Genomic DNA, 18,978 nt, shown 5'->3' with positions numbered 1-18,978 from the left:
CACTTCAATGCCAGGCCTATTCTGGCACATCTCTCCTACATGTAAAAAAATCATCATTTTTTTTACTAGAAAATTACTCAGAACCCCCAAACATTATATTTGGGTTTTTTTTAGCAGACACCCTATGGAATAAAAGGGCGGTCATTGCAACTTTTTATCTTGCACTGTATTTGCGCAATCATTTTTCAATCGCCTTTTTTTGGGAAAAAAAACGGTTTAATCAATTAAAAAAAAAAAAAAACGTAAAGTTAGCCCAATTTTTTGGTATCTTTTTTTATTTTTACACTTTTTTTATTTTTTACATTTTTTGATTTTGATCAATTTTATTCCTATTTACTAGGGATGTAAACATCCCTTGTAATAGGAATCTATTGTGACAGGTCCTCTTTATGGAGAGATGCGGGGTCAAGAAGACCCCACACATCTTTCCTCCAGGCTGGAAAGCATGAGATCGAGAAAAAAATAAAAATAAAAAAAAAAATTCACCGATCTCATGCTGACAGCCGCGATCACAGCTTTGTTTACTTCGGGGAACCAGGGTGTGACGTCATAACATCGCACCCGAGACTCCGACGGTCATAGAGATGACTGGTCACCGGAAATCTCTATCATCGTCATCCGGTGCCGGCTGATTCTTTCTCCAGGCCCCTGATGGAACGGGAGAGCTCAGAGAAGCACGGAATGGCTGCGGGAGGGGGGGGGGGACGCCCCCCATCACCTATAAGAACAATCAAGCAGCGGAACTGCCGATATGATCATTATTATCGTGCACAGAATTGCCAGCTGGAAATAGTGATATTTAAATGATGCCTGTAGCTGCAGGCATCATTCAGATATCCCCACACAAACTCAAGGACGTCATATGATGCCCTAAGGTATTGAAGTGGTTAAAAATAAACATGTTATACTGGTTTTGCACAGAGCAGCCTGGATCCTCCTCTTCTCGGGTCCCTCTTCAGCTCCCCTGGCTCCTCCCACCTGTTGGGTGCCCCCACACAAGCAGCTTGCTATGGAGGCACCCAAACTGAGTCACAGCTCCCTGTGTCTATTCAGGCTTGACAAATTTGCTTTGAATCTAGGATTCAGCTAAAAAGCTTTTAACTTGTGGGTAGAACATCTAACATGTAACATGTAACATGTTCCAGAAGGTGAATTTATCCTTTAACCCTTTCACAGCCAGAGCCATTTTTGCATACGTTTAAAAATCATTTTAGTCCTGAAGATTACATAAAACCCCCAAAACATTATATATTTTCTGAGCAGACAGCTTAGAGAATAAAATAGCAATTTTTATGTCATATGATATTACCAAAAAAATTAGATATTCAATATTAAAAAAAGTGTACATAAACTCAGGCAACCTTTTCCTTCCAACAGTTAGAGACGAACAATGGTGAATGATAAAACACCTACAGTTGCCAATTTGCATCTGTCCTACTTTTTCATCCATTCCTTAGGGCTGTAAGGTAACCACCATAGTTTGAGGTGTCTTTCTGGTCTATGAGTGGCCTCCAAACTTACCAGTCAACCACTGTTTGAGGCACAGGCAATCAAGCACTGGGTGACAAGTGTTATTTCTAGAAGCCAAATTATGCATGGATATTTAACAACCCTCATTAAAAGAAAAAAAAAAGGGGGGGGGGAAGAGAAGTATATAGCAGGCCTTGGGAAGGAGACATATACAAAATGATCTGTCACTCTCAGTCCCTCTGCTCATCTCAGCATGCTAGGTGTAATCCAAACCTTGCAATTTTCACCTTTTCAACTTTTCCAAAATACGCTCCTTGGACACCACCGAGCTACCAATTAACTCCCTTGTTAGCTATAGCCTCCCTCATTACTGGCCTACCTTAAGGCCTCATTAGCACAAAGGGTCCGATCAGGTCCACCTGTCAGTTTTTTCACACGGACTCGTTTGGACCGTCCATTGACGGTTTACACCCGCGGATGGTCCAATCAGAAAAAAAAAAATGGTAGATCTGTCCCCCTTGGTCTAGGTGGTTTAGATCGGAGGGCAGTACTGTGTAAAATGGACAGCGGGGACCATTAACACCTGACCGTCTATAGAGCAGAGTAGAGCAGAGTCCACTCTGCATAAACAGAGCGTACACGGACCTGACATCCTCCTTCTCTGCTCTGATCAGCAGACAGATCCCTTGCTGATCCAGAGTCCACCCTGCGTGAATGGGACCTTACACAGGCTACCTTTCAGTATATCATGAATGTTGTTACAATACTTATGGGCCTTACCAACCATGCAGTGTTCCCTGTTCCTTTTTTCCAACCCTTCAACTAGCTTCTGCTCACCCAACAAATAAATTCCCAAATGCTGAACATACAAGCCATCCACAACTCTGCCCTGAGCTACATCACCAACCTCAACTCAATATACCATCAAACTGTCCCCTGTGCTCTCTTGTCACCGCCTCCCATGCTTGCCTCCAAGACTTCTCCAGAGCCTCTGCCACGCTCTAGAATGCCAAATTTATCAACCTATCTTCCACGCCAGTGTTTCGTAAACTTTTTTGTCTTGGGGCGCACCAAAAAGATCTAAAAAATGTTCACGGCACACCTGAAAAGATTTATTTATTTTTACATCTATATTTAATTTAAAATTTAAAGTAAAGGACGTGCCTGCTTTCGCGAGGCTCGAAATTCAACAACGGATAACGGAATAAATGTTACTTTTTTAACTATTGAGACATTGATTTACCATTATATTTTTCAATATGTACAAGGTTTCAAAACGCAATTTTTTTTTTTTTACAAAACTCCCACAGCACACCTGCAAATCTCACATGGCACACAGTTTGAGAATCACTGTTCTACTCTATCCACCTTTAGGCGATCTCTGAACACCCTCTCCAACAACTGATCCCCTCACAGTTATTACCTTTTGTATCATTTGCGTTTCCCTTTTAGATTGTAACCTCTCAAGAGCAGGGCCCCTCTAACCCTCTTATCTTCAAAGGAGAAGTATGGACAAAACTAATTTTGGCTATACTTCTTCTGTAGGTCACACAAATGCAGTTCGTTCTGCTAAAGCCCAGCGTTGGTTGATGTCACGCAGCCGGTCCAGGCTCAAAAGAAGAACCAACAGCTGGCTCAGCTTCTCAGCGAGTCACTGGGAGACTGTGCCATCCATTCCCATCTCCTCCATAGCCCAGCGCTTCAGTAAACACCAGAGGGCAGAGCAGAGAACCGGTGTCTGACAGTCACCTGCTCTCTGCTCATTGAAGACTGAAAACTGAGCAATTAGCAGTCATTGATCCCTCAGTTCTCAGTCTTAGCAGAGTCAGAGGACTGATACAGCAAGGATTGATGCTGCCTCCACCAAGGTGAGTATACTTTTTTAACGAAACCCGAACTTTTCTTTTCATTTGTTTTGCAACTGTATGGTATCCCTTTATTTTATAAAGTGCTGTGCAAACTGTTGACGCTATACAAATCCTGTGTAATATTATAATAATGTTTGTATAGGAAAACAGGTTTGATGAAATATGATGTTTATTATCCTAGACACTATTACCATCTTCCACATGAAATTCACCACTGTATACCATGCAACTGGCTCTTGGACATCTGTTTAGTCAATGCGATTCTTGCACCTACTTAGGAAAATTCAGTAAACACATCTAATGAAGTGACTATATGAATCTAAAAAGGTGTTGTATGACTCACTGCTTTGCGTTCCAGTGCAAAACAGTCTGTCGGCAAACGAACGTCCCACAGCAAACTTAAGAGCTCTATACCGGAGAAACACATCAACGCAAACCCATGCCTCTACACCAAGAGATTTCTACAAGCAGCTTTCTCATGCTCTAATCATAGTTAACGAGTCCCTCTAAAGTTGACCAAACATAGCCAAATAACTCACCAAATATCTTGACACATAACTACTAGGGTTGCACTAATACTAGTATCGGTACCGATACTGAGCATTTGCATTTGATGCTTGACACATTATCTAGCAGGAGGCCAGTACACCCAGTGTCCTCGGTGTAGCAGGGGGGCCGGGCAGCCTCACAGATGATCATGGGGGGGGGGGGGTTACAAGCACCAATCACCCTGTATAGCTTTATGACAGCCGCTTCTCCTCCTCTCCCTCCCATGGCTGTCAGGACAATTGGGCTTGTAACTGCCCCCACTGTCGCACCGATCATCCCCAATTGTCCCTTGTGTCCTCCTCAGCTCCCCGGGTCCTCCTCTGTTCCCCCCTCGCCCTGGATCTGTCAGGATGGAGAGCAGAGGAAGGAGCTGGTAAATATATGTCATTTACCGGATCCTTCCTTTTCCGAATGCACAGAGTCAGTAATCACTGACTCTGTCCATTCATAACTGAGCATCCAAAACTGTGTTTACGATGCTTCAGTTTATGAATGAACAGGAGCCACTGTCCACTCACCTTCAGTGCAGCTGAGGCTGCTGAGAAAGGGACTGGGGAATCTGTGTCCTCAGTCCCTTTCCCTGTCTCAAAGGGGAGATCTCAAGGGTCTATTTAAACCCCTGATATCTCACCTAAGCCAAAACAGGGTTGACAAAAAACACTACTTACACAGTCCACGCCTCATCAATGCCACCTATCAGTGCCCATCGCTAATGCATATTAGTGCCACTGTCACATGACTTAAAAAGAAAAAAAAAAAGAAAAAGGTATCGGTAATCAGTATCATCGAGTACTTGAAAAAAGTATCGGTACTTTTACTTGGTCTTAAAAAAAAGTGGTATATGTGCAAACCTAATGCCAACCCTAGAATGGCCCAGTCAATATTATTCCTGACTCATCTGATTAACCCCTTCCTGTCTACAAGGAGTAGATTAATGTTTTTTTTGGTGTGAGACATCACGCCAAGAATAAATAATCTAAGTCCTCCTTTCATAATTATAAAAACACAGCTTGGCAACCTCCAAGCAGTGAGACCCTGAAATTAATAACAAGTTTGACCCTTACTAAGGATCAGGAACCAAATTGTATGTAGGCTGGAGGTCAGTCACAAAAAGTAAGCCTCTGGCTCGCAGGTGCTCCTGCAGCCTGAAGATGGCAGTGTGCCCCTCTTTAATATTGTAATTGACAGAAAAAATTACAGTAGCAAAAAGGAAAAAAAAAAAAAAAACACAGTACATATGTTTTTTTTTTGTTTGTCCATTTGTCAGCCTATAATAAAAAAGGATATGTAAACTCCAATGACTATCTTTTTTTTTCTCCCTTTTGGTCTGTTTAACATATCATTGACAGTGTCAGCTGATAGCATCCTGTGCTCTCTGTCTCTGCAGACTGTTATTAGGTAACTTGAGGACTACAGGATGTCGCTCATCCATGATATAGACAAGTACACAGGGGGCGGTTCTAGTGGCACTGTCCTGCTCCTGTTGTAGTGAGACAATAGGCTGATTAAGCATTGTCATACTAGGATACAAAGTGTGTTCCTGGCAGAATCACCAGCTAAAAATAAAAAGCGAAAAAAAGAATGCAACCACAACATATAAACTGCAATATGTTGGGGTTAGCTATCCTTTAAATTCAGCTTTGGCATACAAGCTTCAATGACCTCTGGGCAGTAGAGGGTTATTGTAGCACACAAGCACTGAACGCTTCCTTCTCTCCAACAAAAAAGGGAACTAAAGACAATAGCATGTAGGAAAACATGTGATAATCGCTATAGATAATCAAAAGGTAGTCATTGAAAGCAATGAGTTCATAGTAATATCACTCTCTAACTAGCCTAAAACACAATTTCTATTAATAGTCTATGCTCCAACACTGAGTAAGTAGGACTACAATGAAGTAAACATACTACAGCGAGGGGAAAAAAAAAAAAGTACTGCTGATTTTGTACGTTTACCCACTATGGTACACGAGGCTGTTTTTACAGAACACCAGGTAAGGAGGAAAAAAGTTGCCACCGCCTTGGAGGCAGCCATGTTGTTGGTTAGTAGCAGGGGGACCAACAACGTCCTCATTATATTGTGTACCATATAGGGTAAATGCTGCCGGTGTCCGGTGAAAAAACTTGTCAAAATCGCCAATCGCTGCTGCTAGAGAGTCACCAGAAGCGACGTGGTTGGAGTTTTCGTCAGAACATCGGCAACCGTGAACAGTACAAATCTTTGTGTCAAGCCAATATTAGCATATATACAGAAGACATAAATATACTTGCTTGGCTTGTCAAATTGTGCATGCTTATGCCACAGTCACTTGACTGTTTAATGACTATAGAGATTATATATAATATAACTACAAGCGGCATGTACCATATCCTAAAATAGACTCATTTTATTCATGCCCCAAGTGTGGGCAGAATTTATTGTACTTCTCACAACATTGTAACACTCCTCATCAGTCACGTGAGGAAAAGCAGGGTGTAGAACTGGCAGGCCTCACAAGCTGGTAATTATAAAATTATAAACATACCTGTATCCACCCGACTATTCATTTCCTTTCATATTTTTCACTTATAAAACTATTACATCCTTTTGAAGTCCTAAAAAATAAAAAAATCAGATGATCCCCCCCTATTTGATGATATAAGCCCAGAAAATGCTGAAGAAGAAGAGATGCATTAGAAAGTGATAATTACGTCTGGGGACAGGCTTCATTGTGAAGACTGGAGATCAGACAGGAGAAAACCTAATGAAATAATTCAGCAGATAACAAGCTTTTAAAGACACTGAACTAATGCACTACGTACATAATGTCATACATCAAAAAGGTTACTGCTGTGTCTGTAATGTGAATACCTGGACCAAGACATCAATGGCACAGAACAATGATACAACATGCAAAAGTTCACCGACACGCATAGAACAAATTACTCTACAGTAAAATATAGATGCTAAAATAAATGTATGAAATTTTGGATGAGGTTGGAAATGTGGAAAGGTTAGTACCTCTGTTGCGATTTTACTGCTGTCTTTGTCTGTAGCGATATCCCTCCTTCACACTAAAGCAGTGGTCATCATCATCCCTGTCCTCAGGGCCCACTAACAGGCCAGGTTTGCAAGATAACTGAAATACATCACAGGTGATATCATTTGCTGTTCAGTGATTGCAGTATTCTAGTCTGCATCTCCCCAAGTTAATACATAAAACCTGGCCTGTTAGTGGGCCCCGAGGACAGGGTTGATGACTACTGTACTAAAGTGATCCATGTTAGTGTGCACTGCAGGCTGATGTCCATTTTGTGCCGATAGTGGGGTGTGGCGCTTTGTATTTCTTTTTTGGTTATTTTCAAACCTTAAGTCAGTTAGGCCTCATTCACACAGGGCCAAGGTCCATAGTGTGTAAATGTGGACTGAGCCACCAGGTAGCCAACTCAAGTCTATGGTGAGGGAGCAGCTGCCCAGGCAAGGCCCCTTATCCCAATTTGAGGGGCACGCATTTGGAGGAGCCCTGAATGTACACGGTCTGCATAAAACATATGGCCCATGACTACTGTCTTCAGTTTCAGTCACGTCTACTGCAGTGACCAAAACTGACAAAAGGTAAAACCCAGTGCCTTGTGGAAATATGAAGTATGCTTGCATTCTTCTATACTGCACCATCAGGGATGAGCTAAAGCGGGTTTGGACACAAGTCCAAATCTATCTGCGTTATCCCACTGGGAACCTTTCATTGCAGATAGCCAATCATAAACAGTGGAGACATTCCTCTCCCCTTGTATATGTGCAGCAAGGGATGAGAAATGCCTCCATCTCTTATGATTGGCTGTCCGCAGTGATAACTTACTTGCTGGGATGGCTCAAGCAGGTTCAAACGCACGTACAAACACATCTGTGCTCATCCCTACCGCACATCACATAAGCATATAATGCGACCGGTGAACATAGAAAACAGTTAATTAATACAGTGCAGAAAAGTGAAGTGACAGTTAATCCAACATTTTACAGTTGTCACCATAAAAAGGAGGGGAAATTTTACAGTGACAACTCCCTATCACTTGTGCGTCTCCAGGACAGAAAGTGAAGGGAAACCTCTTTGAGAGGATAGAGAAATATTATATATATATATATATATATATATATATATATATTATACACACACACACACACACTGAAGTAGGGGTTAGTTAAAAACTCAGTCAGAGTCACATATATATATTCTCTATCCTCTCATATCCTCTATATATCTTTCTGACTGGGTTTTATCCAACCCCTACTTTAGCCAAAACTAACGGGAATGTGCAAGAAACCTTGTGGTTACAGTTTGAAGTACATCTAAAAACAAAAAAACTATTTATTTTAGATGTACTTCAAAATGTAACCATATGGTTTCTTGCACATACCTGCTGGATCCTTTCCTCAGTGGGGCTGCCCAGATGCAATGTACAGCTTTCCATAGACAAGAAAGGCTGCATGCTGCTGTACTCAGTTACTGTATATATGGAAGCACCATTGTAAAACACAAACTACAGCATACAGGCTTATGAAAAAAAAAAAAAATATATATAAAATAATATTTTTTTTTTAAATATTTTAATGCATGTGCCCTTGCATTGTTCTCGCGGATACAATGGCACCTGCCATATACCAGAATACAGTAGGGCACAGCCATTATTGGTCTAAGAGGTTGCATGTTGCGCTGGTGTAGGTAAGATGCCAGAATTTATGTTGACATTGCTCACCTGTGTCCAATGACCCTAATGGTGGTCAATGCTTTAAAGAGAAAGCAAATTTTGGACATGCTTTTCTTGTGGGTCACAAGGGTACATATTTATTCTCCTGTGATCCAGAGTCAACTGACAGTGAGCTGAAAAATAGCACAGAATCACACAGGGACACAGAACGCATTTCTATGCGATTCAGGTATGACCCAGCCCTCAGAGCGGACTGAAAACTGGGCGATCCACAGTCACGTGATCTTTCAGTGCTCATCTTAGAGCCGGCAAGGAACCGCTGCAGCATCACATAGATGCTGCAGCATGTTGGCATACTATTATACCTGTTAGGGGCTGTTCACACTATCTACATGCTAAAATGCTCGGTTTTAGCAAGAGGGCTAGTGTTCATTTTGCCAGGTGGTGTGACTTTTTTCTTAAAACTTTATTGAGAATGTACAAAAATATACTCCATCCAAGTCTCTGCACAGCAGTACAGAGCGATGCACAACCATGACCAGAGCATCTGCATTTTGCCGCAACACAATGCACATCACACCAGCACTGTAGTTAGAACAGTCAACATAAATAACAACTGTCCCTGGAATTCAAAAAAACTGACGCAGACAGATTTTGTGAAAGTGTCTCTCATGCGTTCTAAAAGTGTTGCAGCTTGTTCCAAATTAATGTACATGCCTAAAACCTGTAGTTAAATTTGGCCAATGCTGCACCACTTTTAGAACACACGCGAGACACCTCTTCAAAATCTGCCTGCGCCAGTTTCCCTCTCCGTACACTAAAAGACAGTTGGCCAATTGGCTCCACTTTCGTAAAAAAAAAAAAAAAAAAAAAAAAAAAAAAAAAAAAAAGGTCAGTATTTTATTTTAAATTCGGTGCATTCAATATGCCACAACGTAAAAGTGGTGCTTTGTAAAACTACCTGAATTTGATGCACAGGTCACTGTCAGAACTAAAAGTGTTGTAAATGCTTTGTGAATTTGCAGAACATTAAAGCGGAGATCCGGTCTCCCCCCAGCATAATTTTTTTTTTTAAAAAGTCACCAGCTAGACATACTTTTAACATTAGGACAATTGCCTGTCCTAAAATCCAGCGATGTCGGCACCCCAGCTGATGTTTACATCGGTTCTCGGGTGCTGCTGCCACCATTCGTGATAAGGGAAACTGGCAGTGCAGCCTTTTTGGTTTCACAGCTAGTTCCCTACTGCTCGTGTGTGAAGCGCACAGCACTTTTTGAACGGCCTGGCGGCGGGAGAAGGAGGCCGAACTTCCGAGGGATCTCGCGTCGAGGTCTACCGAAAGTGTGGACGGGTACCTGTCAAAAACAGGTACCCCCCCCGAAAAGTGGCAATTGTGGCACCGGAAAGGAGGGGGGGGGGGGTGTAAGGAGGCAGATAAGCGGCGCTTCCACTTTAGAGTGGAACTCCATTTTAACAAGAGGGATTAACGCTAGAAAAGTGGCACAGCAGATTTTTTTTTTCAAATTCCCCCTTGTATTCTATGTGCCCTTGCATTGAGCGGCACTGGTCGGGTGCAGGAAAAACGCTAGTCATCACACATAGTATGATGGGGCTTAATATGCCGAATGTACCATAAAATATCTAAATTATAAAATAACGGTATAGTCCCAATGAGTGGTTTTCAGTACACCTCTCTGTACACCAACCAGCTTCTGCAAACCCACAAGGCAAAGAAGCTTAGCTATCAATATCAGCATAAAAACAGTATACAGTAAGTAGCATCCATTCAAGTGAAAGCATTAAAAAAAATATAAATAATAAAAATTACAAAAAAATAAATAAAAAATACAGAATATAAAACAAAATACAAGTCAAACAGGTTTCATAAAACCAGTCATGCTTGTACATAATAACACATTACATTTATAGCCATGAAACGGCATTTTCCTATCCACACCATTATAAAGCATCTACAATGTTGTAAGATGATACCACACATACTCTGACTGACTGACCGACAGTCCACAGAACACTAGGGCTGATTGACAAAAAACTGAAGTGAAAGCGTCTCGATAGCAACAAAAAGAGGCTTCATTTTTTAAATTACTGAAAATGTAAAAGAATCCTCACTGATCAGGTAACCAGAACCAAAGTCTTGGTAACAGAGTCTTTGACAGGGTGGATATAAATCAATGATTTTTTTTTAATCAGATTTTTGTGATTTTTATCAATTTTATTTTATTAAAATGCTTTTGGAGTGAAAATCTAATATAGTTTTAAGATACATCAATAATTTAGTTTATTCAGCATGAAATGGAGCTTAGTTATGTAACATGAGGCTGCATATTCTGCAATGTTTACATTTTTGGTAAACTCATTCAATGAATGCAAGCTGGGATAATATGCACTACATTGATGTATACACACAATTTCACAGTAACCATAAAAAAAATCCCAAAGTTCAGGAATATACCTTTATCCAAATGTTTTGCAAATCTATGTACACTACAAACTGTATGATTGAATCGGTTCTGATATCACTGTTTTACTAACCTGACAGCTTATCTTTCTATATAGAAAACCTTCATTTTGTTTGCAAATAATAAAGATTCCAACTACCAGCAAGAAGTCCTTACATTTAAAGAGCACCTGTCATTTCAGATCCATCATGGCAGAGCCTGTTAGCGGGCATCCACTCACCTGCTGCCGCCACATCCCTCAACTTGTTGTGTCACTGCCGCGTCACCAGCCGTCCCATTAAAGTGAATGAGACTGTCGGAGAGTCAACTGCGGGACAGAGATGACAGTTGCTCTTTAAAAATTATGAGTTGATTTTAATAAAGCCTTTTTACTAGCGATTTAAATCATTATTTAAATTGTGATTTAAATCAAATCCACCCTGGTCTTTGACAAAAAAAAAAAGTTGTAGCTGGTCAGCTGTTGATTGGTTGAACCCCCCCCCCCCACCTCTTATCAGAGATCACATGACCAATGCCTTCACCTCAGCAACATAACCAATGTCCAGAGACAGAACAAAATCCGGTTCTTATAATGACTGGTTTAAGTTTGAAAAGTTCTGTTGATCATTTTTGCTAAACTTAAAAAGTAATACCGCTTTAAATATTGGTTATATTCCTGCTTTAGGCATCATGCACACCGACATTTTTCTTTTAACTCCCCCAGAATCCTCCTGCTAGCAGCAGCATTTTGGCCAAAAAAAAAAAAAAAGCCCAACGCTTGTAAAAGTGTTTACCGCATATACCGCGTTACATTTAATTCACTGGCCAGAGTAATTTATTCTAGCCATTGAAATAAACGAACACTCAAGTGCTAAACACACACCCAGGCATTTGCCAGCTGTGAGATTTGGCTTGATTGGAAACAGTTGTGGCAGTACCGCCACCTGCAATATAATGACATGAGGTGTACCAAGATGGTTATGCCTTAGACGTCTAGTGACGAAGCGCGTAAGCCATATAAGCCAGAACTTGGTACATGTCAACGTCATTTCTGAAAACTTCCTGTTTTCTTGTTGTGGTCTGTGGCAAGCACGCTGCCCATATCCAGGGACTTGCCTGTATGCTGTTTATGGAATTCGAGCAATTTCTGCTTATGAAAAGTCTTTTTATTCATGTCAAATAAATTTGAATTTTTATTGAATTTACACTATGGATGCCCTTTTTTGATTTTATGTGAATACCGCACTGTATACACCTTGTTCCGGAGCAGCAGAGCATATCGGTTCCAGGGATATCAGGATTGGAGACCTAGTCTACTACATGCTCTTTACCCCTGCAGGGGTAGGAGCTTCTGGTGAGTGCATACACCTAAGGGGCAACATGAAAAGTCACTTTATTTGTTGCACATAAGTTGATATTAAGTTGTAGCACTTGGAAACCAGCACAAGTCACTTTTATGGGAATATGGACACTTGATACTGAGAGACTTTTTGTCACATTATTTGTTTTACAAATGGACTGAATACTTATCATTACTATATACTTGAGATTATATATATATATATATTTTTTTTTTTCCCATTTGATTCACTTGCAAACAAGCAACATATTCACTACATAGTTTTCACAAATAGACTGGATACTTACCATTGCTATCTATTTTCTTCACTCGATTCACTTGCAAATAAGCAGTATATTTTGTTACATAGTTTTTTCTGATATACCAATATTATCCGGTTATTAGTCACATTGTGGTAATTTACACATTTTTGTGGATAGCGTATCTTACTGTCATATGTGCCTTGGAAATAGGATTTAATCATATTGTCTAGGGTAGCCTTTCTCAACCTTTTCAACACAGAGGAACCCTTGAAATAGTTCTCTGGTCTCGGGGAACCCCTTCTAAAAATTAGAAATCTACAACTCATGATACATTAGTGTGATGGTCAGTGGGAAGAATGGTCCTTACACTTGTGGTCATTGGGAAGCATTACCTCCTTACAGATAGCTAAAAAGGATCAATGGTGTCAATGGGAACTTATCTGAGAGGCAGAAAATGCGCAATGCTGAAGGAACCCCTAGCAACCTCTGGAGGAACCCTGGTTGAGAATCACTGGTCTAGGGATTCATACTTTCATCTCCGCTGTCCCAAGCAGACATACATTACATAAACTGCTATATATCAATTTTTAAACCACCACGGTCGGTCAACATACATACTCAATTGTAAGCAGCGCCAACATCCCTTATTTTTGATTATTGAAAAAATAGGATAGTAGTTATAACCGACCCAAGCGCCCCCCATTATGCTATCCGAAGTGAAAAAAAAAAAATTACCTTTAACTCTACTTTAAACAAAAATGTGTTAAGTTTGTGTAGCCAATAGCCCTACATTCATGCTGCATCCAGATGCTAAGATTCATATGGTAAATACGAGTTCACACGAATGCCCTAAGGGTTGAAAAATTTGGAGAAATCAATGCTACCCAAATTTTCTGACCTGGAGCTCCAACTTCACAGGACGTTCATGTGTAATTTCCAAAATTTCTTTTCAACATCTTATTTCTTGCCTATTTTTGGATTGTTATTACATTGGTAGCATTTGGGCTGCAATGCCAACCCACTAAAACCATAGAACAGAAGTACAGCTTTACTCGTTTTTGTGTTGGGACCTTACCTGATTCAGATGACACAAGCTTATGTTTATGTACGCCGTTGTGTATGCCAACACATTTAGATTTTTCCACAGCTAGAAAAATGACTTAATGTGAATGTGACCATATGTCCATTCTTACCTTTGTGATGATTAGAAGTTCCCCATGTTCTCTTCCACCTTTTAGAGTAAATCCCCAGGGAGCACCACCAGTAAGAAACACATCCACAAACTTGTAGCCCTCCACTAGTTTCCTCTCCATCATCACATTGTGTCCTTGGTCCACCAAGCCTGGATGAGTTCTCATGTCATCTGGTACAAACCTTTCTCTCCCACCTCTGGTCTCCAGGTTCTCCATGCTCTGCCAATGATGTCCTGATACTTCTAGTACTATAGATGTACTAAAGTCCGGACCACATCACAGCGATCCCAGGTATTGAGCCCTCTACTGCTGCTAATCCAGATAAAAATGAATACAGCAAATCAGCAACTCTTGAGCTTAATAGTACATAACACATAAAATCAGCAGAAACCATTTGCCTCTTGCATTTGGAGACCTCCGATCAGGGGCAGGCTGGCGGAGACCTCCGATCAGGGGCAGGCTGGCGGAGACCTCCGATCAGGGGCAGGCTTGTGGACAAATCAATTCAGGGGTAAATTTGTAAAGACCTCAGATCACAGGTAGGTTTGTGGACACCTTTAGGTCAGAGGTAGGGTAGTCAAGACTTCAAACCAGGGGTAGGTTTTTGAAGACCTCAGATCAGTGCTAGGCTTGTGAAGATTTAGGATTAGACTTCGGAAGACTTCAGATTAGGGGTAGGCTGGTAAAGACCTATGATCAGGGTAACACTCTGCAGACCTCGAATTAGGGCTAGACTGGTGAAGATGTGAAGACCTCCGATCAGGGCCAGGCTTGTGAAGTTCTCCGATCAGGGCCAGGCTTGTGAAGTTCTCCGATCAGGGCCAGGCTTGTGAAGACCTCCGATCAGGGCCAGGCTTGTGAAGACCTCCGATCAGGGCCAGGCTTGTGAAGACCTCCGATCAGGGCCAGGCTTGTGAAGACCTCCGATCAGGGCCAGGCTTGTGAAGACCTCCGATCAGGGCCAGGCTTGTGAAGACCTCCGATCAGGGCCAGGCTTGTGAAGACCACCGATCAGGGCCAGGCTTGTGAAGACCACCGATCAGGGCCAGGCTTGTGGACGAATCAATTCAGGGTTAAATTTGTACAGACCTCAGATCACAGATAGGTTTGTGGACACCTCAGATCAGGGTTGGGGTAGTCAAGACTTCAAATCTGGGGTAGGTTTTTGAAGACAACAGATCAGCACTAGGCTTCCAAAGATATAGGATTAGATTTGTGAAGACTTCAGATTAGGGGTAGGCTGGTACACTGTGCAGACCTCTGATTAGGGCTAAACTGGTGAAGATACCCGATCCAGGGGTAGTAAAATATGAGATTAGGGTTAGGCTTGTAAGGACATCAGATCAGGGTTAGGCTTGTGCAGAGTGTACTTCTTTTTGGTATGAATGGAGGTAATAAGTCCCTAATGAGGAGAGTTCCGGTTGCAGGAGTCCAGAGAGGGCCGTGCTACCTTTCCCAGTACAATGCCCATGGCCGTCCCTCTTGGCGATCCAACATGGAGTGCAGGTGACACATGTCCGGGGATCGGAGCACACAGCTCCCTGTCTCTCCTCTTCCCGGCCGATCTCCCACTTCTCAGCCCCCTCGGATGGAGCCACCTGTCCGGAGAGGACAGACGTCGCCTTGTTTGTGCTCCACTCAGGACTCCGTCACCTTCCCTGGATCCCCGGCTGACAATTTCCTTATTTGTCCCCTCCCCGCCCTACCTGACCGCCAGGCACCGGGGACTCGGCTCTTCCTGCAGCCTGTTGCTTCTTCCTATCGTGCTGTGTGCAGTGAGCCCGGGATCCTGGGAGATCGGATCTGTTGTTGTGGGTGGACAGACATTAATAATAAAGAGCTGGCAGGAGAAGCTTCCCTGCTGCTTGTCTCCCTCCCTTCCCCCCCTATCCTGCTTAGCAATCACTCCCTGATTATCCCTGGGACTAGAGAATGAATGCCTGTGTCATTGTCTGCTGCCACATACACATCACTCATCGCCACCAACTCTCCATCCAACTTTTTCTGTCACCAACAACACAAATATGGTGGCTTTGTTTTTTTTTATTATTCCATCAAAGCGATTGAACAGCCCTTCCGATTGATTTAGATCAAAGTCGATCAAACCGAGTCGATCAGCCAGGGCGGAAAATGATCGATCTATGAGATGCTTTGTTCATAAATAGCAATGAGATCCGCTGCGTTCAGACACGAGCCCAGACCTGCCTGGGCTATTCCGCCGGGAAGCTGCCAATAGCCAATCATAGGGGGGCAGAGGCATGCCACACCCCTTGTATAAGTTCACAGCTTAGAATTGGTGGTCCGCGGTAACAGTTCCCTGACGGGACAGCTCAGGTGGGTTCAGACCAGGGCTTTTTTTCAGCGGGAACGCGGGGGAATTAAGTTCCGGCACCTCCACCACTGAATGTATGTAATGGCAAGGAGTGCTGGGTAGGGATGAGCTCAGGCGTGTTCGCATGGAACACGTGCAGATCCCGCCAGGAAGTCGGCGCAGCACTGCGCTAATCACAGGCAGTGAGACATTGCCCCGATGCGTGGCTGCAGAGATCGGGCAATGTCTCACTGCCTGTGATTAGCGCATCGCTGCGCCGACTTCCTGGCGGGCTCTGCACGTGTTCCATGCTAACACGCCTGAGCTCATCCCTAGTGCTGGGATGTGCTACAGTGTATATTGACGCTGGCTGCTGATTGATCTGTTGTTGCTGGAGGGGATTTATTTCTGCAGGGTTGATTGCTGCTGGGTAGGTCTATTGTTGCTGGTGGGGAATCTGTTGTTGCTGGGGTGGGTATAATGTTGCTGGGGGGTCAGGTGTCGCTTGGAGGGATCTACTGTTGACTGAGCAGCTGGCTACTAGAGGGCCTATTGTTGCTGGGTGGTATTTTGTTGTAGGTGGTCCATTGTTACGGGGGGGGGGGGGGCATCTATTGTTGCTGGCGGGTCTATTGTTTTTGGCTGTGATGGGTTTATTTTACTGCTTTTGTTGTTATCAATAACACATTCCATACAAATTACTTAGTACCACAAATGTTACTTGGTTCTGTATTCTCTAAAAGGGGCAGTGCTGAGAGGTGGCTAGGGGGTGGAACCAAGAACTGGTGCTTAGAGGTAGGTAGGAGCAAAGACAATGGGTAACTCCCAAAAGGGGGAGTTCCTGCACCTATTCTCTGAGAAAAAAAGCCCTGGTTCATGTCTGAACATGCCTGAGCTCATCACTGTGGCACATCACACAAGCATACTGCATGTGGAGTAAACAGGGCCCTTGCGGTGACACGTTAATCCAAAAAAATGGGAAAGGGCCCTAGGTGACAGTTAGGGCCCTTTCACATAAATTGCCATGGGGGGGACTTGTGTTCTGTGCCAGTTACCCGCACCACATTCCAATCGCACTTGCGATCTGTAGCGGGTGTCAGTGCAAAGCTAACCACACGCCAAGCACAGGTCGCAAACGCGGTGTGTTTGCCTGCCCCGGATCACATGGTACAAAAGTAACATGCAATAAGGTTGCAGTGCTTTTCCTAAAGTAGTGAATGAACTACTTTTGGCAAAAAACAACAAACAAAAATTCCTAGCTCACTTATCAGCCAACCAAACCAAATTGACCTTGTCTAAAGCTTCAGTCACACTATTACAACCTTGACACAACTTTGGATGGGTGCGACTTGGATGTGACTTGTCCCTCTGCAAGGTCAGACCCACTGTTGCATGTAATACATTCAGGTGTGACTTTCATGCAACTTTTAGGGGTTAACATTAACCACTTCCCACCCTGCCTATAGTAGAATGACGGCCAGGCCGTGGTTGCGTTATCCTGACTGGGCATCATATGACGTCCAGCAGGATTAGCCGTGCACGCAGACGAGGCCACGCAATGCGGCGATCAGGAACGGCGCGCGTCCCTCGGAAATCCCATCCCCGATCATGGTAAACAGCCAATAAAATCGTCTGTTTACCACGTGATCAGCTGTGTGCAATCACAGCCGGTAACTTTTCTCAGCAGTTGAGAAGGCACGCCTAATGCGCGCACCACGGAGGCGCACACTGCGGTGATTGGGGATGGCGCGTGTTCCTCAGACATAGCCCATCCCTGATCAGGGAAAACCACCAATGAAAATGGCTGTTTAACACCTGCCCACAAATGTAAACAATCTGAGCAGTTACTTTCTGATCCCTGCTCTCTCCTCACACGCCGATTGTGTAGTGAGTGAGATCAGTGTATTGTCTGACAACTGTATTGTTTTACTATGCAAATCACGACCCCCCCCCCCCCCCCCCAATAAAGAGAACCTGTCACCATAGAACTGTCACAGCCCATCTGGATCTGTCACACAGCCCATCTGGATCTGTCACACAGCCCATCTGGATCTGTCACTCAGCCCATCTGTCACATAGCCCATCTGGATCTGTCACACAGGCCCGCCACCAGTACCATCATCGGTACCGCCACACAGGCCCACTATTAGTACTGCCATCAGTACCGTCGCACATGCCCGCCATAGGTATTGCCATCAGTACTGCCATCAGTACCGTTGCACAGGCCCGCCATAAGTACTGCCATCAGTAATGCCACATAGGCCCGCTATTAGTACGTCCATCAGTATTGACGAACAGGCCCGCCATTAGTACTGCCATCAGTACAGTCACCCAGTCTCACCATCAGTGACCTAACAGTACCACCAGCAGTACTGTCACACAGACCTGCCATCAGTACTGCCATCATTACCGCCTCACATGCCCAACATCACTTCCGTCATCATGGCCAAGAGAGTTTACACAACTGAGGAGGCATATGCCATGCTTACCATGTCGGATGATGAGAGCAGTGGGGAGCTCCCATCATCTGATTCTGGCTGGGAATACGAGCCAGTAGAGGGTAGTGGATGGGAGTCGGAGTCAGCAGAGGAAACCGTCCCTCCTAAAAGAATAAGGAGATCAGGACCAAGATCAGAAGACCTGCCTACCACCAGCAGCGCCAGAACCCAGGAAAAGGAGCCCAGTACCAGGTACTGGAATTACAGAACCTGGCTCAGTCCTACCTTCCCAATGCCCTGGAAAACCCCTTATGGTTGCCTGCCAGCTCAGGATACACTATAATCCCCCCTTTCACCGCACAGCCAGGTGTGCAGGTCAATACTAATAATTTTTCCCAATTA

At 43.5% G+C, this 18,978-nt stretch overlaps 1 protein-coding gene across 1 annotated transcript in view; it reads right to left on the bottom strand.

The window, feature by feature from the left end:
* Nucleotides 1–15,697, bottom strand: part of SHROOM2 (shroom family member 2) — a 324,490-nt gene extending 308,793 nt beyond the window's left edge. The window contains exon 1 of the mRNA XM_077480839.1: nt 13,828–15,697. Coding sequence (XP_077336965.1) covers nt 13,828–14,043 — 216 coding nt within the window. The 5' untranslated portion in view covers nt 14,044–15,697. The remainder of the gene's footprint in view (nt 1–13,827) is intronic.
* Nucleotides 15,698–18,978: the final 3,281 nt, after the last annotated feature.

This window comes from Lithobates pipiens, unplaced genomic scaffold, assembly GCF_037356315.1.
Source record: "Lithobates pipiens isolate NorthernLeopardFrog02 unplaced genomic scaffold, aLitPip1_a1.2 Scaffold_16, whole genome shotgun sequence".
NCBI classification, from domain to species: Eukaryota; Metazoa; Chordata; class Amphibia; order Anura; family Ranidae; genus Lithobates; species Lithobates pipiens.
This window is presented reverse-complemented; position numbering and strand designations above follow the sequence as displayed.